This window comes from Haemaphysalis longicornis, unplaced genomic scaffold (genome assembly GCF_048455015.1).
Source record: "Haemaphysalis longicornis isolate Haplotype H1 unplaced genomic scaffold, Haemaphysalis longicornis Haplotype H1 scaffold_1, whole genome shotgun sequence".
NCBI lineage: Eukaryota > Metazoa > Arthropoda > Arachnida > Ixodida > Ixodidae > Haemaphysalis > Haemaphysalis longicornis.
The window spans coordinates 421,857,250-421,882,272 of record NW_027526203.1 but is presented as its reverse complement, the minus strand read 5'-3'; the positions used below and the strand labels follow the sequence as shown (position 1 = coordinate 421,882,272).

The following is a 25,023-nucleotide window of genomic DNA, read 5'->3' as shown; positions in this document are numbered from 1 at the left end:
GCACATTTCGGGTGTTGACCTTCACCGTTGCGCAGTGCAGCAGTCTTGCGGCTCGATTTTCATTACACAGTCGCAGGGAGGGAATGGCAAAGTCGATGCTTCGTATCGCCTGCAGGCTGCCGAGAGTGTCACATCGTTTGCTCAGCCTTGCACTCTGCTCGCCCTACCAGAGGTAGCAGTACACCTTTGCAACATTGGTGCGCGTACCTTTCCTCGTGTTGTGACGACGAAGAGAGCGTTGATAGCGTTGTGACTGATCTGAAGCGGAAAGTGCGTGAGAAGTTGCGAAGTTGATGGTGATGCAAGACAAAAGCCCCGAATGGCGTTGACCGCGCGTTATCAACACTGGATAAGGTTCAACTGTTTCGTCGTGAACCAGTAACCGTCATTTCTCTTTTCGGTTCAGCTCCAGTTCGGGTCCAGCGTGGTAAAAAAATAACGGTTCGGGTTCGGTTCAGGCAAAAATATCGGTTCGGTTCCGGTTTTCGGTTCGGTTCCGGTTCGACACCCTGCTTTATATAAGTACACTTTATTTCATTTCCCTGCGGTAGCACAATCTGTCTTCTTTTCTTTATTTCTTAAGTTGAGAATCTTTGGTATCCCACAATACCAATTATTACTTCGTTGCACAACTTACTTTTCAAAAACAAACGCGAGCGTTTGTGCGCGTGCCATTTGATAATAGTCCGGCATATTCGGCACCCACGCACTTAACGAGGCAATTTCCGGGCGGGAAAGAAACGTTCTCCCGAAGCGCGGGGATCACGGGCGGGTAATTCGGCGGCCGTTCAAGTACGAGCCGGGTCCTTTCGTGGCGAAGACGCAACGCGCTTTGTCTCCATGGTGCGGCGTTTATCACGGCGCCCGATTCATTCATCGGCCTTATAGACTGCCGCGGCCCCCGGGACCCTAATCGGGAGGAGGCCTACTGGAGCTTTTAACACCGGCGCCGCTCCTCGTTACCCAGGTGCCGCCCGTGAATCGCGGCTCCCGCGAGCGGGCCACCTTCATCATTAAAGCAGGAGAGAAGGCCACAAAGCCGCCCTATTAGGTGCACGCGTTGCGAACGGAGGCCGCAGGCAGACCGCTTCAAGAGCTTAGAGGCCGCCCCGAATGGCCCAGAAATGAGCCCCCCTCCCCCCGTGGTGAGCGTTTTTATTTATTTGGCCCCTGCTTTGAGCGCGCTTCCTTCGCTTGCTGCAATTTGAGGGCAATGATGCGGCAAGTGCACCGAGCACGGGCTCTGATTCTTTGCTGTAGCAGGGACACTTTGGACCCGTGGCTCAGGCCCTTTCTTTCCTCTCCTGCGGTCGGTTGTAGGTAATCGGCTTACCGGGGCTATCGTGCCGAGCGCTATCTCGTCGAATCTCTTGAATTGTCCACGTGAACCCACTCCGCCGCGTACGCCAATCGTGGTGCGTCAGCTCGCCCACGCTTGGCTATATATATTGAGAGACAAGGGCCAGGAACGGCGTTTATTGAGGCGTTCGAGCAGCAAGCACTCCAAACACACGATGATGATGATCATGTCCATGGAAAATGATGAAACAGTGCCGCATGGGCTGGTGCTTGTGAGAATGCACAGATGAAGACGAAGGGCAGGAACTGTCCTCTGGAATTCTCCACCGCCGGGAGTGTGGTCAAGAATGCTCACACTAATTTCCCCCCTCCGGTGGAAGCGGCCTCCGGGCCGCAAGTCATTGTGGGGAACGGCACTGGAACGGTTTCAGTCGTGAGACGCGAACAATTTCCGTGCCACGACGGCGGCGATCTGGGGAAGGGTCCACTGGAGTGACTCGGTAATTCACCGGGGAGGTTTCTTCGACGATTAGGTAGGGACCCATAAAGCGGTGCAGAAATTTTCCGCAAAGGCCAGGAATTCGAACAGGAGTCCAAAGAAGCACCTCTTCTCCCGGTCGAAAGTGAACAGGGCGATGGGAGGAGTCGTACAGAACATTGCGGAGTTCCTGATGAGCTTCAGTGCGGGGCCGAGCCAGCTGGCGGCAATGGGCGAGCTTTGAAATATACTGCTCGTGAAGTGGTGTATCAGAAGAAACAGGTGCAGAGAGGAAAGTTGAGTCGAATATAGAGGAAGGTGAGCAGCCAAATACGAGAAAGAACGGGGTGAATCCAGTTGTTCGTTGTACTGCAGGCAAAGGTGACAAATGGGAGGATTAGGTCCCAATTTCGATGGTCAGGGCTGATGTACATAAAATCATGTCCGAGAGGGCTCTATGAAATCTTTCGGTTAAACCGTTCGTCTGGGGATGATAGCCAGAGGTCGTTTTGTGAACGGTGTCGGGAGCACGTAGAAGCTCTCGGAGTACGCTGAAGAGGAAAGTCCTGCTGCGATCGCTGAGGAGGACGCGTGGTGCTCCATGGCGCAAAATTATGTGACGCAAGACAAAGTCGGCCACTTCTATAGCTGTACCCGAGCGTACTGGTGCCGTTTCGGCGTATCTAGTCAAGTGGTCCACAGCCGTAACAATCCACCGGTATACCGACTGTGTCCAAGGCAGAGGCCCGTACAAGTCGATCCCAATAGTCTCGAAGGGCGCAACCGGGCATGGCAGAGGCTGCAGCAAGCCGGCAGGTGGAGTTGTCAGTCGCTTACGGGGCTGACAAGAAGAGCAGGATCCGACGTATTTAGCCACACTCGCCGAGAGGCCAGACCAGAAGTAGCGACCACGAATGCGGTCGTACGTCTTTTCGAAGCCAAGATGCCCAGCGGTCGCTGCGTCGTGACACGCTTCCAAAATTGATTGGCGGAGAGAACGAGGGACGACAGGCACCCACTTGGGTCCAGTAGGATGGTAACTGCGCCGGTAAAGCACGCTTTGGTGTAGCTGAAAATTTTGAAGTTGACGGCGGGCACCTGCTGTTTGGAGGTGGGACGCGGCCGGTCAACCGATCAATGATGGGGCCACAATACGGGGCCGCACGTTGCAGAGATGGCAAATCGGGAAACGAAAACGCTCGTGTGTCGAGATTTCGGCGCACGTTAAGGGGGACTCACCCGTTAACATTCCTATGGGACTTACTACTTCGTGGCCGACGGGCTTAAAAACCTTCGTGCACCTGTACGAAAAATTTCGCCGATCCTTGAAGAGGATCCAAACGGTCTAGTTTTCTCATTTCGGAAATATGTCAGTTCTGTACTGAAATAAAAAAAAATAAAACTCTCGCTTGCTTGACAGCTAGCGCCATCTAGTGAAAACTAAAAGAGCTAAAGCGCATTTCTTGTTTATTTTTTAATTCAGTATTGAATTCATATCTTTCTAAACAAAGCAAACTAGGCCATTAGGAACATTTTCATGTATATGTAAAACTTTTTCCTTCGGTACACGATGATTTTAAGCCAGTGGGTCATGAATTTTTAAGTCCCATAGTAACGCGACCAGGTGAGTCCTGCAGGTGGTCGAAATTAATCCGGAGCCCTCCACTACTGCGCGCCTCATAGCCCAGGTCTAGCTTCGGCGCGTTAAATACGAGTTAGCGATATATATATATATATATATATATATATATATATATATATATATATACATATATATATATATATATATATATATATATATATATATATATATATATATATATATATATATATATATATATATATATATATATATATATATATATACATATATATATATATATATATATATATATATATATATATATATATATATATATATATATCAAGGTTGCAGTCGTCAATGCCAGTGCGGTTCGGCTGTTTCCGAAATATTTAATAGTGCCGAATGACGTGTGTTTGTCATGTTTATTTGATACAGTGATAAATAAGCGAAAATAAAAGTCGAGAAAAAATCCGCCGCTTTTTCCGGGAGCGGGAGTCGAACCCACATCTCCGCATAACGCGTGCGGTGCAATAGCCATTATGCTATCTCGCAGCGGCTTCTCTCTCGACTTAACAGCGGGGTTTATATTTACAAGTGCTCTGAGGACGGTCAACTAGCGCCGCCCCTCGACCACCGCGGGAGACGTAGAACGTCTTTTTTCCCAGCGGCCGCCACGTAAGACGTGGTCGGAGGTCGGGGTTAGCAGTTGGCATATCCGAACTGCTGGAGCCAGAGCCCTCGAAATGCATGTAGCAGAACAGAGAGATACGGGACGAGGGACTCGATAAGGACACATATCAAGGTTGCAGTCGTCATTGCCAGTGCTATTCGGCTGTTTCCGAAATATTTAATAGTGCCGAATGACGTGTGTTTGTCATGTTTCTTTGATACAGTGATAAATAATCGAAAATATAAGTCGAGAAAAAATCCGCCGGTTTTTCCGAGAGCGGGAGTCGAGCCCACATCGCCGCATAACGCGTGCGGTGCACTAGCCATTATGCTATCCCGCAGCGGCTTCTCTCTCGACTTAACAGCGGGGGTTTATATTTACAAGTGCTCTGAGGACGGTCAACTAGCACCGCCCCTCGACCAGAGCGGGAGACGTAGAACGTCTTTTTTCCCAGCGGCTGCCGCACTGGCAATAGCACTGGCAATGACGACTGCAACCTTGATATGTGTCCTTACCGAGTCCCTCGTCCCGTATGTTTCTGTTCTGCTACATTCATTTCGAGGGCTCTGGCTCCAGCAGTTCGGATATGCCAACTGCTAACCCCGACCTCCGACCACGTCTTCCGTGGCGGCCGCTGGGAATAAAGACGTTCTACGTCTCCCGCGGTGGTCGAGGGGCAGCGCAAGTTGACCGTCCTCAGAGCACCTGTAAATATAAACCCCCGCAGTTAAGTCGAGAGAGAAGCCGCTGCGGGATGGCTATAGTGCACCGCACGCGTTATGCGGAGATGTGGGTTCGACTCCCGCTCCCGGAAAAAACGGCGGATTTGTTCTCGACTTCTATTTTCGCTTATTTATCACTGTATCAAAGAAACATGACAAATACACGTCATTCGGCACTATTAAATATTTTGGAAGGAGCCGAATAGCACTGGCAATGACGACTGCAACCTTTATATGTGTCCTTACCGAGTCCCTCATCCCGTATCTATCTATATATATATATATATATATATATATATATATATATATATATATATATATAGTAAAAAATGGGTATACGGCAACCAAAGACAGCCCTTCTCGCAATCTATATATATATATATATATATATATATATATATATATATATATATAGTCTATACTCCGCGGCTACAATCACGCTTTCTGGTGCCACTTCGAGTGACAAAATTTATTCGACAGCTTCTTTTCAAAAGACGAACAGATCAGCTTTGTCAAATTTTGTTTTGCTTCATAAAAACGTAGCAAACGAAAACAAAAAATATCAGCACTTACACTTTGAAGTATTGAATGGCACGAACGTCTGGAAAACCATCGCATACAGAAAAAAGTTCATCCAGCCTTACTTCTTTAGTTCATAGATGCCCACCTTTGTCCGCTGATTGTCAAGGCTCCGAACCGCAGCTTGACAGCTTTTTCGTCGTCGAAATCGTTTTTCAACAGGAGCAAGTGTGGAAAGGCCCCGGGGCCCATAGAGACCTCTCAAGTTCGACTTAGCCTGTCTTACTCTCACGAAGACAGACAGTGCAGCAGTGCGTCTGAGGGCGCACAATGCCGGTCATCATTCGTTATTACATTCTTTGTCACATAAAAAGCCAACACTGAAGCCGACCCTTCTGTTTACGGTTTGCTTTCCGCTTTTCTCATGTCACGCACTGCAGTAGAAAGAGCTTACTTTAACCCGCCCTTAAGCCAAGGTGGTTATATAAATCACATTAGCCATTCTACACTAGGTGGTCATGACTTAGTTAGGCTAAAGAAGTCGTAAAGAACAGAGTATTCCTTCCTTTCTGTAGAACCGGTGTTTTCCCGCTGGGTATCTGCTGCAGTAATTACCTTAGAAAACTGTAATATTGTCAAAAACACCTTTGTGTACGTGAAAACTTTCTCAATTCGTTAAATTGTTATTTGGGAAAACTATCAGCCCAAAAACTAAGTTTTTTTTTTCATCTGCATCATTAACTTGTTTTCAAGCATTCTGTTTTCACTGGGGACTAATGTTATGTTAAGATTGAGGCATGGGCGATGTAGTAGCCCAGCATGAAAAACGTATTTTGTAGACACAAAGTAACGTAGGATCAGGCGCCAACATAAACCGCTCCGTATACTCATGACAACTGTGCATGCGCGTTGTGACGTTAGCTTAATTTCTTTTTCTTCAGCCTCTTTAGTTAGGTTACAGTATTTCGTCGCGGCAAATGTGTGATTTTACATTTGCGTCTGCGTTTCCGCTCCTATTCTACATAAAGTAGAAAAGTTCGCACCAAAATAAACTTGGGGGAGATCTTTTCTGCTTTCCTTTAAAAAATGTATTAAATTTAACGATTGATTGATTGATTGATTGATTGATTGATTGATTGATTGATTGATTGATTGATTGATTGATTGATTGATTGATTGATTGTAGGCTTTAACGCGCCGACACAACGCAGGCGATGAGGCGCGCCGTAGTGGAGGACTACGGATTAATTTTGACCACCTGGGGATCTTTGACGTGCGCCGAAATCTCGTACATAGAGGCGTTTTTGCTCTTCTCCTCCATCAGAAAAGCGGCCGGCGCGGCCGGGAATCAAACTCGCGTCCTCGTGCTCGGCAGCGCAACGGCTTAGCCACTGAGCCACCGATGGCGGGTTATCAAATTTAACGAAAACTGTACTGAAAGTTCCCCGGTGCTGGCTTTACTTGTACAGAGTATAGAATATTTTACGTCCCGTTAGGCAAACACGAGAGACTGAGAAGTATCCGACTCGAATGACAGGGCTACGCTATTCTCAATTAACGAAAATCCCCCTACAGCAAACATTCTTTCTTACTTTTTTGCACACTAAGATAATATTCCTCTCAATTAAACAGACTTGTTTGAACCGTGGAGTAGCATTTGAACACTATGGCATTCTTTTTTGATGGCGAATAACTCCGGTAAATTTGCGTGCCGCGTGAAAAATTCTTGCGTAGGCCCACCATTTACTACCTAAAGTGTGTGTACGCGAACGCTGAAAAAAATGCATAATTACTATTATCGCAGCAGTCAGGACGGTACTTCCTAGACACAACTTATTTATATGACTGAGCGCTGCTATAGTTACCGGTTGGAAATGCTCACGTCTTTTTAATATTTGTAGCGCTCATAACAAACCACAAAAGCCAGTTTCAACTACCCGCGGTTTAAATAAGACCTCGAGGTCGCCTAAGAATTCTTTGGGAGTTGTGAATGCGAAGGCATTAATGTACAATTGAACGCCGATGAGTGCTTCTTGAAGTTTTCCGCTGCAAATAATGTTTTCAGTTTTTTTTTTTTGTACGGTACGTCACGCAGTTTTGGATTTCAACTAGTGCGGGTTACTTTTCAAAGTTTCTGTGGTAGCACGCGTGCTGCAGAACGGAATCATTTGGACGGTATTGCCTAGAATAAAAGCGAATTTATTAGATGTGAAGCATCTCATGCTCGGGGCTGTGTCCCTCCCTCCCTTGTTGTCGGTGTTGTCCGCCGTCGGCACTCCACTGCGCATGCGCGTCTCTTCAGCCCCATCATCGTTTGGCCTGACGTTAGCGCAGTCCACTATAAAAAGAAATAGTTAGGCGGCGGCCGGTTTCAAACCCACGACTATCTGGCCGCAACGGGAGGTACGTGGCGCTCTTCCCGCTGCGCTACAAACCGAGACGGGAGCATGTGCTACGAACGCGCCTTATGTCCTTCACTCATTCAAACTACGTCAAGAAGCTACTGATAGAACGAAGGCACGCGAAGCTGAAAGTCAACGGAAACGACGAACTGAAAACTTTAGAGGAGGATGTTGAATTTCCCGTGGGAAAGCTGTGGCGGGAAGCGCCACGCGCCGTGCAGCTCAACCAGAGAAGAGGACGAAGAGGGCGGGCAGCGGGGTAGGAGCGTGAGCACGCAACAAAGAAAGACGAGAACCAGGAGGTGTTCGATCAGGTAACGCGGGTGTCGGTCTCTTTGCTGTCTCTTCATTTCTCTGCATTTCTCTGTCTCTACATGGGGGTTCACACTACGTTCCCATTCGTGCTACGATAAATGAAACAACATAACGGCAACACAATGGAACCTACACGGAACTCCCATGATGTTTCGCATCATCCTCATGGTTCCCCACGGGAAGATGGTGTAATTTTTCTCACGCTGTGCGTTCGGCGACTGCTAGAGGGATCCATTCGTACCATGTCTTCCTTTGTTGCCGCCATGTCTTCATCGTCGACAGGTAGAGGCTTAGACCCTATTGGTAGGACACTTACATGGTTCGCTGGTGACTCCTGATAGTAGAATGCAGGGCGTGCGCTATAACACGCGTTGGTGCCAATGCGCACAGCCAGAGTCTGCCCAGCACTGCGTGGTCCTTTGTGTTGCGTGCTGGAGTTGGGCGTTGGCCAAGACACCTGTGCGGGTATGTGCTCCGCCTCGTGGCTTATCGGTGATTTACGTATGTGATAAGTTTTGTTGGTTATCTTGACGTCGAAGCTAAATAGAAATTGATGAATAGGCCGTGAGCTTCTGGCGGATGTTGTCATCGCCATTGGCGAATCCCCGTGAGTGGGTAATCGAACATTTTGGGTAGGTATGTGTACGTCGCGACTAAACAGGAGTTGGGGAGGCGGACACTTTCTTCTGACGGCATAAGTCATCATCACCGGCCGAGCCACCCGAGAGCGCATCTGGATTGTAGCTTTAACGTGCGGTTAGCTTAATTTTTACCCCACTGACGTGCTGCCAAGAAAAGGGAAACCCGTTGTGCGTCGAGCCGCGTGCACCATTTACCTACGTTCTCAAAGTCCGAAACGCATGCACTAGGTACACGTTATGTGAGCTACGGTCATCAAGGGTCACTGGTGTGTTGCGTACTGCAGTCCAATTTTGGAGATCTGGGCCAAATTCGAATCGAAACCCAGGTTTACTTAATTTGATTTCACACTCAATTTATTTCTTTTTATCTTTGCACCATCGGCCATTTTAGGAGCCGTTTGGCCGTTACAGACGCCCGACGTCGGCTTTTCCGCTCAAGAGGCCATTTAAGGCTTTCGCGTTAAGAACGGAAGTGGCGAAGTGAGGAGCAGCGTTCTATGGTCGCTGTCATTAGCTTGAGAAATACGGACTGGTTAGTCGACATGTGTGCAAACTACGCTCCCTAAAACACTGGGTGCTGCGCCCTAAGGCGACTCAGACGCTTATCTGATGACATGTATTGGCGACGATACTGTAATGTCGATGGTTATCTGATGCTTTCGCGGATCAGTTTTTTACACCTGGTTCTGAAAAATCGAACAGCAACCATGCATGGACCCACCGCTGACTCGCCATGCGAAGAAATCCCTCAACTTTCTATGCGCTTTAGGATGAGCGGTGACTTTAAGATCAATTTATGCGGATTTTCTGATATTTCTGAACCATAGAGTAATATTTGCTTGCAGAAGCAGCGCAACCACGGCAGCGTCGATATTGCTGAGCGCATGCACCTTGGCTCCAGACGTGCGTAGCTCGGATCTGGCACGGTAGCAATGACGAATGCATAAGGTAACATAAGACCAGTCGTGGACACGTCGCCCGCAACTAGTCGACTCGACAGTACCTGTTCGCCACCATCTTCTTCAAACACAAGTGGGTTTAACCTAAATTTATGCAGGCTGCCCGTGAATTTTTAAACGTAGCCCGAGGTGGGTAACATAGCTCTAAGAAGCTACCCATTTCTGTTCTTTACCCTGAACACTGTGCAAACTAGATAATAAAGCAGAATGCATGCTCCATAACACACTTCCCCCATGTGGTTTGTTGGGAAACCTCTATAGAGGATAGACACAGGTTCATTCTTTTTCATGACCGGTTTATGCCGGCGGCATGTCCCGGTAAAGTCTTGAGCCAAGTACACCTTGTTTCTTTAAGCGAAACCGCCTTGGTTGCGTATTGAGTTCGCAGACTGGTGACTGCCGAGAATAGGCCGCAAAATTGTGGCATGCATTCAATTGATGCGCCCTGTGCAAAGTTCAGAGAGACAAAGTACAGCAATTTTTAACTGCACCAAGCGGTGTTTTTTAATTTACATCTCTTTCGAAGATAGCAATGCTATGGTTTGTTGGTTTGCCAAGCAATGGTTTGTAGTAAATGCTTTGGGTTTGCTTTAGTTACACCGGAGCTTGACTACACAATCTCGGGCGTTTGACGATGAGTACTAGGCATAGCTCAGTCAACTCAATGTTATGAAATTGTCTGTTTGTGTTAAGTTGTACAGACTTGGCGTGGTCGCTTTGCGATAACTGAAGGATACTTTCAGATGATATGCGCGCAATACATTGCCATATATTTTTAAAAATACTGCATCAATCCACGTACAATATGCACATGTACGAGCCGCCAGTGTTTGTCGACGAATCCTGACGGCTTCCTCACAAGCCCGCTTAATGTATCCCACACTTTAGGCGTTTAATGAACTACTTCTGGCGTGGCTACCAAAGCTGATAAACTGAGCTCAGAAACCTGTTCTCTGAACGGTCACAGGAGTGCACAGTTGATTTGTGGGGCCACTTCGCGTTCATGTGTGTGTGTTGGCTCACGCGCGCTCTGTGGGTATCACATAAATGCAACTAGAATCCAACTTTGAATCCAACTTTTCAAGGCATCGCATTATCTTGATGATCAATTGCCCGTAAGGTATTCCGTGTAGCGTAAATTTATTTCACGCAGATAGCATTGATGGTAAAACATTGTTTTGGGTTCAAAAACCGCGCTTAAGATTTGTTTCCACCATGTCCCAGAGAGATGCAAACCATCAAGCGTAACCCTATAGGCAGCGACTTTTGTCGACTAATTGAGTAAATACAAGGTTACTACAAAGATTTCAGGCTAACTATTTAAGCGAAAAGCTTGCTTCGTTAAAAATTAAAAAAAGACATATTGTGTTTATAAAGCAATTTGACTATTTTAGAAAGTAGCACCCGATCTCCTAAAAAGCTCAGTATGCAGGCGATTAAGCTGATGTCCTCAAAAGGGAGCGGTTAGCGAACCTGACTGGCGTTCATTCAGGAAAAATTCTAATCCCAGCAGTTATGGGAAGCATTTTATATGATGTTTTATTTTGATTGCACAAGTTATGCTAACAGCGGTCGCCTAACTGGCGGACCCTAGCCATACGCACTCTAGCTGTAAAAAAAGGTGCCAGCTGGCCACAGTCTGCGGCCGTGAGTTCGGGGCAAGAATTATTGTCTCCCTTTGCCGTGGTGCATGTTACCTAATTAGTTTAAAGGGTTTTTTTTTGCTTGATTGCTTCTCGCCTCCTTGTCTTTAGAATCTTTCATTAAGCTTTAGCTGTTGTGATATAACAGGGAGATACAGAGGAATTTCAGTTTGTGGAAAGGTTAGCTGCAGGCAAGGAGGAGCTGGCTTCTCGAAAAGACTGGACTACCGAAACGTTACAGGTGCAATTCTCAAAAACCCACAGGTAAAAAATAATTTGGAAAAGCTGCAAACACTAAGATGCTGTCTGCGCCCAGTGTATGAATTGCTACATACAGTGTATACATGTAGACTAAATGCAGTAGTAATACGGCCATATAAGGTAAACATTCCCTTACAAGACATGTATACAGTACACCGCATCTAATGCACCTGTGTGAAACAACAGTATATCCTTATACATAAGCACAAATTCTTTCATTGGAAAATGTAATACAGTAAAAATAATATATCTATATGCAAACAATACAAAATTCCCCCAGCAGAGCACACGTAGATTTACACACATTCACCAATACAATTGCATAACGAGGATGCCTGTCACCACACTCTTTTACAGTCAACGTGCATACAGAAATTACATGCACGTAGTAGAAGTCGCAGATATTAGCAGCATAAAACTACTGTCTTAGGCGCACGAAGACTTTATTTAGGCATCCCGTATCGTCCCACGGACTAAAACGTATTCGCAAAGATAAGGGAGCGCTAAATATCAGGTCAATCTCGTTACTTAACCTTCGCCGCTCGCTCCCATAAACTGGGCAATGAAGCAGTAGGTTCCGCACATCTACGGTTTCATGTCCACAAGTGTAGCAAGTGTCTCCAGCGAATTCACTGCGGTGACGTAATTTTGGGGGAGGGCGAAGTCAGGAAAAAAAAAAAATTCCGGGCCATCTCCACTAACGTGAAACCTGGGGAGGGGCGAAGCATGCAGTGTATAAGTGTATTCTTGGCGCCTTGGTGTTTTTGCCCCCGAGATGAAACCGCAACGTGAAACTTTGGGAGGGGTGAAGCATACAGTGTATAAGTGCATTGTTGGCGCCTTGGTATTTTCGACCACGGAAATGAAACCGTTGGGGGTAGAGGTATACAGCTTTGCTGTACGTCTTGTGTCTTTGTAGCACGAAGTGTTCTAGCGCGAGGCGTTGGAAAGCGAGTGTGCCGGTGCTTTGATTCAGTACGCGTTTTTCCCACGGAGATGAAACTTCCCAGCACGAGGCGTTGGAAAACGAGTATCCCGATGTTTTTTAGCACTGTGTCTTCATCATACTACGACGACATGAGACGCCGACAGCCCGAGCCCCTAAGGGGCTTCGCCCCTAAAAGGTGGTGCACTAATGTGTCAACCGAAAGACCAAAATGAGCTGTAGATGGATATGTAAGGAACCGGTACGCTTAGTACAATCTCTATGCATGATATTCTCCTGCCGGCTTACTTTTTTGAGTAGTGGGCTTCTTCAGTTGCCGCAAAATGCCTTCTTCCCAAAACCTCTCGCAAAAAGCATGGTGTTACATGTTGAGTTTGAAAGAGCTGTAGTAAAAGTTGGCGGCGAGTACAGGCCCGCGCAGAAGTAAAGGAGCACGGGAGCGGTGACCGAATTGCATCGCTGCGCCGCGTAGGACCGTCAACGACAACCAAGGAGCGGCGTACAGCGGGTACGCCCGCACTACCCCTGCCACCCTATCTGATATGCTTAATGGCCGCTGTGCTGGCGCGTCAGACTGGGCGTGACAGTCTTCAAAGGGCAGCGCTGGGCAATCCCGTGGCGCTGGTTACGTTGCCGCTCGCAGCCGGCAGCAGTGGCCGAATCCCCCGTTTCGGGGTTCGCACAAACTACGCGCGCTCGGAAACGTGGATCGTTGCGCCATGCACAGTGCAAAATGAAAGTCTCATTCAGACGCGGCATAGTATGGCCTTTTTTTCTGGTTTCTACATCGGTGTGCCTATGCGATGCAAGACATTATAAGGCGACAGCAAAATGTGCCTCGAGAATATAGAAAGCACCCATCGCATAGGCACACCGCTAGAAACCAGGAAAACAGGCAATACTATGCCACCTCCGAACAAGACTTTCATAATTGCACTTTGCAGAGCGCAACGAGCCACGTCTCCGTTTGCGGGTAGTAGGGGCATACCAAGAAGCGGCGGATCCGGTCACTGCTGCCGGCTGCGAGCGGCAACGTAACCAGCGCCACGGGATTGCCCAGCGCTGCCCTTTGAAGACTGTCACGCCCGGTCCGACACGCCAGCACAGCGGCCATTAAGCATATCAGATAGGGTGGCAGGGGTAGTGCGGGCGTACCCGCTGTACGCCGCTCCTTGGTTGTTGTTGACGGTCCTACGCGGCGCAGCGATGCAATTCGGTCACCGCTCCCGTGCTCCGTTTACTTCTGCGCGGACTTGTACATTGATTCCCAGGTATAGCATCGGCGCGTAAAACACCCAAAATTTGAAGTATAAATTTCCGTGTATTTTAATGGGCCACAGAATTCATTGAAATATTGTTACCTAATCAACCAACAGCCGAGTGTTCGCTACCTACGTTGCTTGTAAGTATGCGCCGCGATTGGATCGAAGAATGCAAAAGCCGCTGTTAAATTGGTAAATATGGTCCATTCAGCCAGATAAGTTCTGACAGCGATGATTGTCACAAGGTACTTTCTTTCTTGGCACACTGCACACACGGTGCAGACATACTGACTATTTGGGAGAAAAGGTGTCGCGTCTAGTTCATGCTTCGCACTTCCTTTCTTAGATGGCAGGCTCCGCTGGGGTAGTTCATACAGTTCTATGCTTCGACTGCATGCTGCGCTTGTCCGTCAAGACGTAGCATGTTTCATTCCTATTATTCTTGGTCAGCGGCTGTAAGTATCGGTGGTGAGTTGTTTCCGGCCTCGGTGTGTTTTGGCCTCACGGAAGCAAGAGAGATGGTAGTACGTGCCTTGGAATTGCAGGATGTGCGCCGCCATTACCTACAATTTAGATATACGGTGTCACAAGTCAAATTTGGTCAGCGATCTCCGGCTACCGTAACTTACTTGCGAGGACCCCAGGACGGAGCAAACATAAACGAGCTTCACGGAATTGACCTAATTAAATTCCCTTGCCCCAGCCTACCACTTTTACCACGAGTACGAATTCCGACTAAAATAGGCTTGATTATGTCCACTGACCTTCTTGCTAGAAGTATACGGCTGCATTCAGCCCTTGTTTCAAACTTCACCGGTACTTATGGTTGAAGTTTTTAACAGCGTGGCGCCGGATGTCAAGAGTCAGCTTTTGTCTACGTCGGTTACTTTTCGTTTATTTCGGGGCACCAATGCGGAAATGTCTATTTTAGTTTTAGTTACAAATTTTGAATAAAAGCGTGAATAGCCACCATCTGTTAATAAAAAAGCTATTAGAGCAAAGACTAAGCATGCTGATTACAATGTGGCATCTCAACTTTCCGAAGTTTACTTCGCAGACATCCAAGTTAAAAAAAAAAAAAAAACGTCACCCCGAGAAAACCATAACTGCTACTCCGCCTAACCCTGACTGCAGAAAATATTTCCGAATATCGATATTCGGTTTTATATAAATAAAATTTTAATGATGTCAAAGTTTTAATGTGCTTTACTGCTCCGGTAACCAACTGGCCCACATTAATGCGTTTGTAAATATTCCCAAAATGTACTTTCTGTAGTAGGGTGCGTGCAAAGTACTAGAATCCTATTACGTTGGTTATGAGAAGCCTCACTGCAATCATAACCATGACCATCTATCTGAAAACGTGATTAATTAGGCTTTCTGGAACCGAATGCAATGACGTCGTGTTGGCGTGAAAAATGGATGTTGGCGTTGGTTCGGGAGTCCTTCACAGCCGATAAACAACAGAGATTTTCACCTTTGCTGTGACGTGCGGAAGTGAGCGACGCTAGAAACGACGCGACGGAATGACGCCATCTGTGGTCACGTGCGACTGGGGCATATGTACGTGGAATTAGGTCTGTAGTATCGACGATGCGCTTTTTTGTTCGCGCCGCTGAATCCAGCTGCGGTGAAATCGACAAGCCATGGTGAATTTCTCTAATGACGTCTTGATCTTAAGACAAGCACAAAACTTGCGGAGAAAACCTGCGTTTACAGCAGGTTAACGGCGGGAATTCTGGGCCGAGTGGTTATGATTTCCGCATCGGAAGCCAGGGGGCATGGGTTTGGTACTCATAATTCCAAGCTGCAAAATCATTTTTTTTCAGCGCACCGCCGTAGTACCAGCGACGAACACACACCAACCTACCGGCGATCGAAACACGGTGGCAGACACACAATTATCGCACCCCGCACTTATGATAAGGTAATGACCCTCAGGCTGTCGCTGTGGAATATTAAAAAATAAAGAACCCAGCAAATTAGGCAGGCTGATTTTTTTGCCTTGTATAACTTACCAGCCCCAAGAAAACAATAGTTTATGTTTTTCTCAGTTCCTGTTCTATTATTCTAGTTTCTATTCTTCGCCTACGCTATACCTGCTAGCGGAAGGGGCGAGTACGAGAGCTACCGCTACGTACTTGTGTTATCAAAAGTGAAGCCCTTGGGACTGCCGATCAACGTCAATACGTTTAACCTAGAAACGGGTGAATCCGCAAATGTACGCTCCGAAGACAAAATATTTAATTTTCCTGTTCCTAATGCAATGTATAAACCCAATAAAGGTCGTGGGAGTCTTGCGCTACCCACAACTGTTTATGCTGTCTCAAAGACAGCAGCAGCAGCAGCAGCACGGCGCACTTCGGGTGGTAGGTTCTGTAAAGCGTGCTTCACCGCACATACAGTAGTAGAGAGGAAAAGCCACATCAAGGGCCGAACTTCCAACCATGAATAATGCTACAATATAATGACGTGATCATTAAATCTGGCATGGTGTTTTGATGGCAGCTTGAACTAAATTTACAGGAAGTTAGTTAGTGGGAGATGCATAAATATTGCAGTTGACCTTCTACTGAGACAGCCGTCGAGCGCACGAAGTGCGACAGTGAACCTTCTGAGTGCGCAGGGCCGCAAGCAAGGCAGCGAACAAGCAATAAAGCAAGATGGTGCTCGTGGCAATGTGCACGCACCTCTCATCTATTCTTGGCCAGTGCCCTGCATGCGCCATGCTTTGCTATTCAGACAACTGCCTGTTCACTTGTTAGATGGAGGGGATGTAATGCATTGCAGGCGCGCTAGCTTTGGCGAAATTCCTACTTTTACGTCACCAACACCGAGATAGCCTAATGTTGTTCTGCTAAACTAAGACTCTTGCACTGCACCTTGCTTTGTATTCCTGCTCAAGTTCTAATGAGAGGTAAAAAATATTCGCTTTTTTTACCCCTTTAGGTTTTCAGCTCAATAAACCTTTATTACAGCTACTTGGCGCTGCCACTTAACAGGAAATTTACTAAACAAAACAAAGTGCAGGTGGATTATTACTTCAATTAGGAACCCTTTGGGCCGCTTTACATCGAGAAGTCAACGTATCACCGTCTCCAATTGAATCAAAACACACCAACACGTCAGAACTCATGAAAGCGTGCTAATACGTAATATAGCTTTGTTTTCTTCCCAGAATATAACTCACTCCCCCCCTGCAGGATTTGTTATGCAACAGGTTGGCCCGTACACTCTTCGCCTTTTCTTTGTGACATATGGCAATCTAAGCGTACCCAGCAATCCCCTGTATTTCCACAATTTCTGGCTACGGTTAAAGGTTATTCTTCAACCCGTGATGAATTGTTCTTCCACCTGCTGGTATTCATGCACACTCATTGCGCGTATTGCTAAACTTGACAGTGAAACTGGCATATAAAATAGCAACTACAGTGGCCTCGTTGTGATTTCTACTTCGAAACCAGTGGGTCCTGCGTTCGATTTGCAGTGCGTTTTGTTTCTCATGTTTGTGCTGAAAGTTACCGGACATGCATGCACAAACATTTGTAGTATGGCTGGGTGCTACTAAATATGTCTGACACACTGAATATTATGCACGTTCATTGCAATAACCAGTATTATCGACCAGTTTAGGGCATGGATTGATTTTCCATGGTGTCAACTGCTATGTTATAAATGACGGAGTTTTGTTTAGTGGTAATATTCTAAAATATTTTCCCAGCGGCCAAGGTAGGCTTTTCAATACATGCCATAAATGAACTTGACACAATCAACCCAATCAACCGGAAGATTCCTGCGAGAATAGTTTAAAACCTAAGCGAACGATTAAGAGCCTCCTCTCAAGACTTCTTGATCGGTAGCATTCTTTACTCTCTCTCTCTCTCTTTTTTTTTTTTGCGCACAACCAGCGAAATTATGTTCATAAGTAGTTATCTCGCAAAGTGTGACGTTTTAAACCCTAGGAAGTACTATATCGCAAAACGGGTAGAGACTCACGTCGAAGGTCATGGTGAGTTATTTTAACATGAGGTTACGATGTATTTGCTTATAAATATTTTCTATATCCTGTGTAGACAAGGGTGACCATAAAAATGCTGTCTCAATTTTGTAATCGCTTTTTACACCCCCGAAAGAGTTCTACAATATACGCTGTGTAGCTAAATACATGCATGTAAACTTCCGCAAAATACGTAAAAGGAATAAAGGCATAAACAAAATACGTAATATTTGCCTGGTGTGTCATCATTACATACTAGTGTGACAAATAGGCTTGTGAACAACGTTGTCGAGTGCTCTCCTGCCATTATTAGCCTTGATAAAGTAGCACTACACCACGCGTTGAGATTTTCGGGCAGGAGCTTAAATGCACTGGAAATTCTAAGAAGAATAGTATTCACGGATAATATTATTTAATTAACCGCCCAAAATCAATTTCATTTGGCCGAGAGTCTATTTTTTTTCTCTGAGATTTTTAATAGGCGTAGATGGTTGCAAAGCTAGTTCGCATAGGTTCATTCCATGATTTCGTATAAATTCTTGTAAATGCAACAAAATAAGAAGGATAAATGAAGTTTCTTAGGTGATTTTCAGATGAAATGTGCAACATTTTATGCAATGGCTATGCCGTTCATTTGTTGGAGAGTAATCGGGCTGGGTAACCTTGTCCGGTAGCTTTGATTATTTGCCACATTTTACCGTGGTGACACGTGTTCAATTATCAGTTATGCGCCAATAAAAACTCTTGCCTATTTCGCAAGTATTAGGTTTCACTGTTGCGGGAGTTGGCATTGCATATTTGACGTGAGACGTGCGAGACATCGGACAAAGAGGAAACATGCTTAGTAAATCAAGTGGTGGTAGCGAAGATTCCCTCCGCTGGACAAAAGTTACTTGCCTTTACAGGACGACCACACGTAGTTGCGTGTGTTGTCATTAAAAAAGTACGTTGCATTCAAAAAGGTACATGGGAGAACTTTTCGATATAATCATCATGCATTTAAGTAAAGTGTTTAAACTAAAGCGGCATGCCTTCAACCACAACGTGAACACTGCTTCTTTTGGATAAAAGAAACGGTTTTTTGTTTACACTTCCATAGCCTGACAGCGTAAACAGAACCGACATAGTCTAATCCGCCTGCGGGCGTAAACGTTGTCGCAACCTGGGATGCTGACATCGCCAGCAGCGATGTGCTTCGGTCCTCCTTCGTGACCGCATGGGAAACGGCTCATGTCATTCGTCGCGCGAGATTGTAAGCACTTAGCACTCGTTCTGGGGGCTGTTTCTCACTTTTCGCTCCTCTCTGCGTCATGCCACCGACTGTGAGCGGCTCGCGGAACGCTGTATTCGGCCTTGCGGCGTTCGTGAGCTGCTGACAGCTGCGCGGCAGACCGGCACGAGCCCCTTCGGCGTCAGGGGCGAGCCTTGACGCGGAAGCGTCCCGCGCGCGTGGCGGCGCGTGGTGGCGCGTGGTGGGCGGCGTGACATGCGGGCGCGTGGTGTTCTCACCTGGGCTGGTGCGCCCGAAGGCGGCTGAGCTGACGACTGCGGGCCGCTCGTCGGCGGCCTGGTCGCCGAAGAGGGGAGCGCAGGGCGCCGTCTCGGCTTCGGTGGGGCTGAGAGGCTCGCGGTAGGGCCAGCGTCCCGACGAGGCCGGCCCCGCGGGGTGCTTGGTGGCCGCCTTCTTGACGAGGTAGCAGCGCGGCATGGTGCCGGCCCCGGGGCGGCGCGCGGCCCGGCTCAGCTGCGGTGGCCGTGCATGCCGCGGTCCGAGCAGCGTCCGCCAGCGCTGCCGCTCCACTCGCCTCTGGGGGGGTTGCCGTGGGCCTCCGTCGGAGTGTGTGTGGAAAACGGGGAAAAAAATGACCAAACAAACGGTGCGCTCGGTTTTGTCAAACTGGAAAACCTGAGTTTACACCTCGGGCTTTGTTTTATAGCGGGCCCCCGCCGCCACCTCCTCCGCCGGCCGGCCTCCTCTCCACGGAGGTCGGGACGGCGCATGCGCACTGCGCCCCAGTTCCTCCCCAGCGCCTTTCCTCCCCACTAGCGAGGCGCCGCCCTCTCCCGGCACCATCCCGTCCCGAGCGAGGAGGAGGCAGAAGATGGAAGCTACAACTCGGCCGCACAACAGCGCCCGCCGGAGGCCCGCGCGCGCTGCGGTCCGGGCCGCGTCTTCGCGCCGCCGCCGGCACTCAGCCGGCGCGCTCCGGCGATGCGAATGGAGATGAGCTTGCCGCGCTCGCTTTCTCATTCTCCCGTGGACTTTCGATGGGTGTCACGCAAAACTGCCACTCTGCACTCCCATGGAACAGAAAAAATAAAGAGAAAATCCCTCGCCCCTCGCATGTCTAAATGCCCTAGGTGCAGTAATAGCGAACTTGATTTCTGCAAAAGAGTATGAGTTTCCATAAAACACTACGCATAGACATAGTTGGACACAACAGCCGGACCGGCGCCCAACATTCGGTCTTCGTATGTTTGTTTATATAGTTATTTATTTCGTCTAAATCTTTTGTTCTTTTTTCAGTTCACGGGGGAACGTAAAGAGGAGACACACACACAAAAAAATGGCCGCGTATCTGCTCCTTTCGTTGCAAATGTCGTCAAAAGACGATAGTCTTTGTAGACATTGGCCAAGGAAATGCCACCCTTTGCTTTCCCGCTCACCTCTCATGCTGTTCCTGTCCCGTCGCGCTCATCCCAAGGTAAACACACTAAAGGTTTGCGCAAGGCTATTTGAATTTACCGCGTTCCACTGCTACAGGCCGGGTTCCTCGATGCCAGCGCTGCAGTACGGCGGAGACGCGCGTGAATGGAGGCGGCCGACTAGAAGGTTTATAGAGCCGCGTGGCCGTGCTCCACGTGCGTTCCAAGCAGAACGTGCAACCTAGCTAGTGGAACCTTTCGTTGCTGTTGCCACGTGATTTTTCATATGCCGCCAGGAGGCGGTGGTTTTCTGCAGTATATGTAGAATATCATTTGCTATCGAAAAACCAAGCATCCATGATTTTTTTAATAAAGGAACACTGTAAATATCCCTTGTGTACTAATTTCCTGTCTTATATTTGCGTAATCTCTTCTTCTTGTTCAACAAAGTTGACAAATATGAACATATAAACCGGGCTTAGACGTTAACATGTGGCTGTGAGTATATAAGACTATTGCGCTATATAAATTTTACTTTGACCGGGTGGCTGAATCGAGTCACAGACAGACAGACGGACAGACATACAGACAGACCAAAATTTGTGGGTTTAAGTAGCCCAAGAAAGACTATCGTCTTTACAAAAAAAAAAAAAAAAAACAGGCAGACGTACATACGCATGCACGCACACATACACAGATTATGGGAGTCAGGTGTGGGGACCAACTGTAACTTACTTCTGTCGGGCGTCCTGGGAAGAATGCATAAAACGCAGGAGGTGATAAGAGTCTTCGTTGTGCCAGCTGAGCCGTTCAACTAAACAGCTAAAAACCGTTTGAAGATTATGAAGTCCCGGTGACAATAAAATCTACTTTCGGGCAGTGTTTTAATTTTCGTTTAATTTACAAAGTTCTCCCAACGGCATCAATTGAGTATACGTAGCAATGAAAATCTGCTTCGGTGTAACCAAGGGTCGGTGATGAGATTGCGCAGCCAGATGTCATATTCCGGTTGCCTTTTTTATGTGGAGGCCCCACTGCTCTTGGTGGCGATGCCGAACTTGCATTGTGACAGCATATGACCCCACAGGTTGCCCAAATGGAGCTGGAGAAAAGCAATAGTAAAAAGCAATAGTAAAAAGCAATATATATATATATATATATATATATATATATATATATATATATATATAGCGAATCAGAAATGGGAAATGAGGGGCTCGGTGAATTAAGACAGAATAAGGGTTGGCAGTCAAGAAAACCTGGGAAAGCAAAGGGGGGAATGCGGTAGGTCACCGAAACGGATGAAGAATTTTTTTAGTAAGAAAGAAAGTGGTGAAAAAATGCCCGCCGGGTGGGATCCGAACCCACGACCTCCAGAATACCGGTCTGGTGCGATAACCACTACGCTACCGGTGGGGCTGTTTCCCCACCACTTTCTCGGGTATTTATGTTCAGGTATTTTTTGTTTCCTGCACTTGGGGGTGGTAGCCAGTGCCACTCGGACTACTCGGGGTGAAGGGGACTTTCTTTTTAACCCCCGGGCCGTCACTTGAGTGTCTACGGCACGTCGAGAGTGGTCGACCAGCGTTGAACCCTCTTAAGCTACCTTTGGCACCAAGACTGCCAGAAGAGGCCCTCGCTATGCATGTAGCGAATCAGAAATGGGAAATGAGGGGCTCGGTGAATTAAGACAGAATAAGGGTTGGCAGTCAAGAAAACCTGGGAAAGCAAAGGGGGGAATGCGGTAGGTCACCGAAACAGATGAAGAATTTTTTGAGTCAGAAAAAAAGTGGTTTGTTTCACCACTTTCTTTCTGACTAAAAAAATTCCTCATCTGTGTCTATGACCTACCGCGTTGCCCCCTTTGCTTTCCCAGGTTTTCTTGACTGCCAACCCTTATTCTGTCTTTATATCAATCAATATATATATATATATATATATATATATATATACATATATATATATATATATATATATATATATATATATATATATATATATATATATATATATATATATATATATATATATATATATATATATATATATATATATATCGATTTATGTTTTTAAAAAGTTCTATTTAAAATTGAAATATTAAAAACGAGGCATTAAAAATTATAACTGATAAACAATGCATCTTATTCCCTCCAATCGGCTGTTTAAAAATATTTGGGGGTCCGGGGTGCAGTCACTTGCTCAAGAATATATTTCATATTTCGAGTGTTTCGGACCATAGATAAAAGGAGTTCATTTGAAATGCTGAAGGCTATCGCTCGTACCCGAATCGAAAAATTCGGCACAGACACTTAAGTCTGCTGACGTGCGGAATGCGAAAGCAGAGCAACAGTGCCAGAGCACCATCACACTCTTCCGCTGCGCAGTTCCCGCCTCTCAGGTCACGTGACTTTCGGTACCACTCGGGTTGACGCTTACGACAACGACAGTCCCTTTCCACGTTCTATTTAAGTGCTCGGTGAAACATATAGGGTGTGTCGGCTTAAAAATAACACCTATGGTTTGATGCTTATACCTTACTTAGACGTTCAATTTCATGGCAGCGCATTAACCGTGTGAAGCGCACGGTATCGCACAACGATCAGGGGCGTTATTCCAGAAGGCCCGAGTTCTGCCTACTCCCGAGTTTCCAGCTGCTGGGGTTGTGAAAGTTGTGATAGTGGAGCATCCGATACACCTCGAGCGAAACCGGGGCAATCGCGCCCACCCCGCATGGCACATTCAGCGCTCCGTATTGGGGCCGGTTACGTTGATAAAGCATGGTTTGTGATATCATCCGCATGCAGCGCTATGTGAAATCGATCTTTAGTACTCATTCCCTAGCATAAACTAGAAGACCTCACTACTACTTTGAAATTCCCAGCCTGGCTGTTGGCCACGCCCGGCGCGGGGCGGTCGGTTTTTCTCAGTGTTCTGTTCTTCCACTGAAGTATGTTTGCAACGTCGATTGAGGTTAGGCCCATTGCAGCTCTGCGCAAGCACAAACCAAGTAAGCAAATGGGCTCACTGTAGCGAACAGATCGCGCCCTGCGGCCGACCGTCAAATATGGCTTCGGTTTGCGACTTAGTTGAGTGTGCACGGCGGGCGCTAATAAGAAATCGTCCCAATTGAGCGTGTGCAGAGCGTGTGGCACCATTGGCTCACGGTAGCCTGGTGACCTCATTTTTGTTTGTTACTAAGTTTTTGTCGCAGCTAGCGGGCATCAAATGAAGACTTCGTGGCTACGACGCTACGCTTTGAAAAAGTCGACGCCATGGGTGATGGGGCTTTGGTCGCTACGCCACGCCCACGAGTGGGCTGGGTGTGTTTGACTGAAATTTGAACTCGGAGAAAACTCGGGAATGGTTTTGCACGGCCGAGGTAAACTCGTGACGTTTGTGGCGGCCGCTGCTTCAGCGTGCTTTATTTCTCATGGTCGCCGCAGTAGGCATATTTCTACCCTTCGGATCTTTTAAACGGAGGAGGAATTTGAGCCTGTTTTCGTCGGTACAAAAGTACTGTTCATTGGCTGTGCAGTCATCTGGCGACCGAACCCCATATCCGACGACTTCGAGGCAGCTTTCGCTCTATGGCCGTTGAGAAGCAAGTGTTGTGTGCGCTGTGGTTTTATGCGACGGGCAGCTTCCATGGAAGCGTTGGTAGCGACCGCACCATCGACCGCCACCAGTCGACAGTCAGCCGGTGTGTGCGCAATATGATCTCTGGAGACGTGTTTTCCTGATCTCGCCTTTCTTTTAGGTGGTTCAGCGGTAATGGCTTTCGCAGGGTCTAACGCGCGTCTATCCGTCTGCAGCCGGAGTGGGTGCTTCAGTTATCATCTGCTCGCAAAAAAATTTCGAAAGAGGGTTGCATGACCGTGTGTTTCATTTATCGTCAGCGCGGCAGAGGCGTTGCATGTCGCACATTTTTTTGTGAAAATGTAACTGGCAGGATAGCTCATACGTATATACGTACTATACAATCAACGGCGCCTATCTATTATCAGAGGCGATCTCTACAGATTTCAACGGGTTTCTTCCGCGTCAGCGTCGTATGGCTGGAGAGAGAGAGAGAAACATCTTTAATGAACAAGTGAGGTCAGCCAGGCGGGGCGCCCGACTTGCTACACCAAATGGGGGTGAAGGTGTGATGAAGATTAATGAAAACTCTCACTTACACATGAATACTCAAACACACAGACGCGCACAAAAAGCACACACACAATCAGGCGATATAGTCATTTGTCTGAGAGTTCATAGCTCACTGACAAGTCCAGTGCTCCGGAAGAACGTTAGGAGCACTGTTGTTGCGCGACTTGCCATGCCGGTTGTAAGCCAGGGCCCAAGGAGGTGACTCGAAGAGATCTGGGCGGACGCGGGCAGGCCCAGAGAAAACTTTGCCGTGGTACGCTCAAGTTCGTCGCGAGGACATGCGCAGAGAACGTGTTTCAGGTACTCGCGAACTGTACAGGTAGGGTACAGAGGTGAGGAAACTCGACGTAGTTTAAAAAGGAAATGCTTAGTGTACGCCACATTCAGTCGTATTCGATGCAGGACAGCTTCATCTCGCTTGCACAGACCGCTTGGCATCCGAAATCGACACTCTGTGTCTATTGTGTGCAACGGATCTTAGGTATTATTTGGGTCGGTCCACAGCAATCGCTGAGAACTCTTGGCAAGC

The 25,023-nt window shown here is 47.3% G+C and overlaps 1 protein-coding gene across 1 annotated transcript in view; it reads right to left on the bottom strand.

Moving 5' to 3' along the window:
• The window catches only part of LOC144155648 (transcriptional repressor scratch 1-like), a 58,085-nt gene extending 38,470 nt beyond the window's left edge, over positions 1-19,615 (bottom strand). The window contains exon 1 of the mRNA XM_077687226.1: positions 19,209-19,615. Coding sequence (XP_077543352.1) covers positions 19,209-19,407 — 199 coding nt within the window. The 5' untranslated portion in view covers positions 19,408-19,615. The remainder of the gene's footprint in view (positions 1-19,208) is intronic.
• Between the last annotated feature and the right edge of the window lie 5,408 nt (positions 19,616-25,023).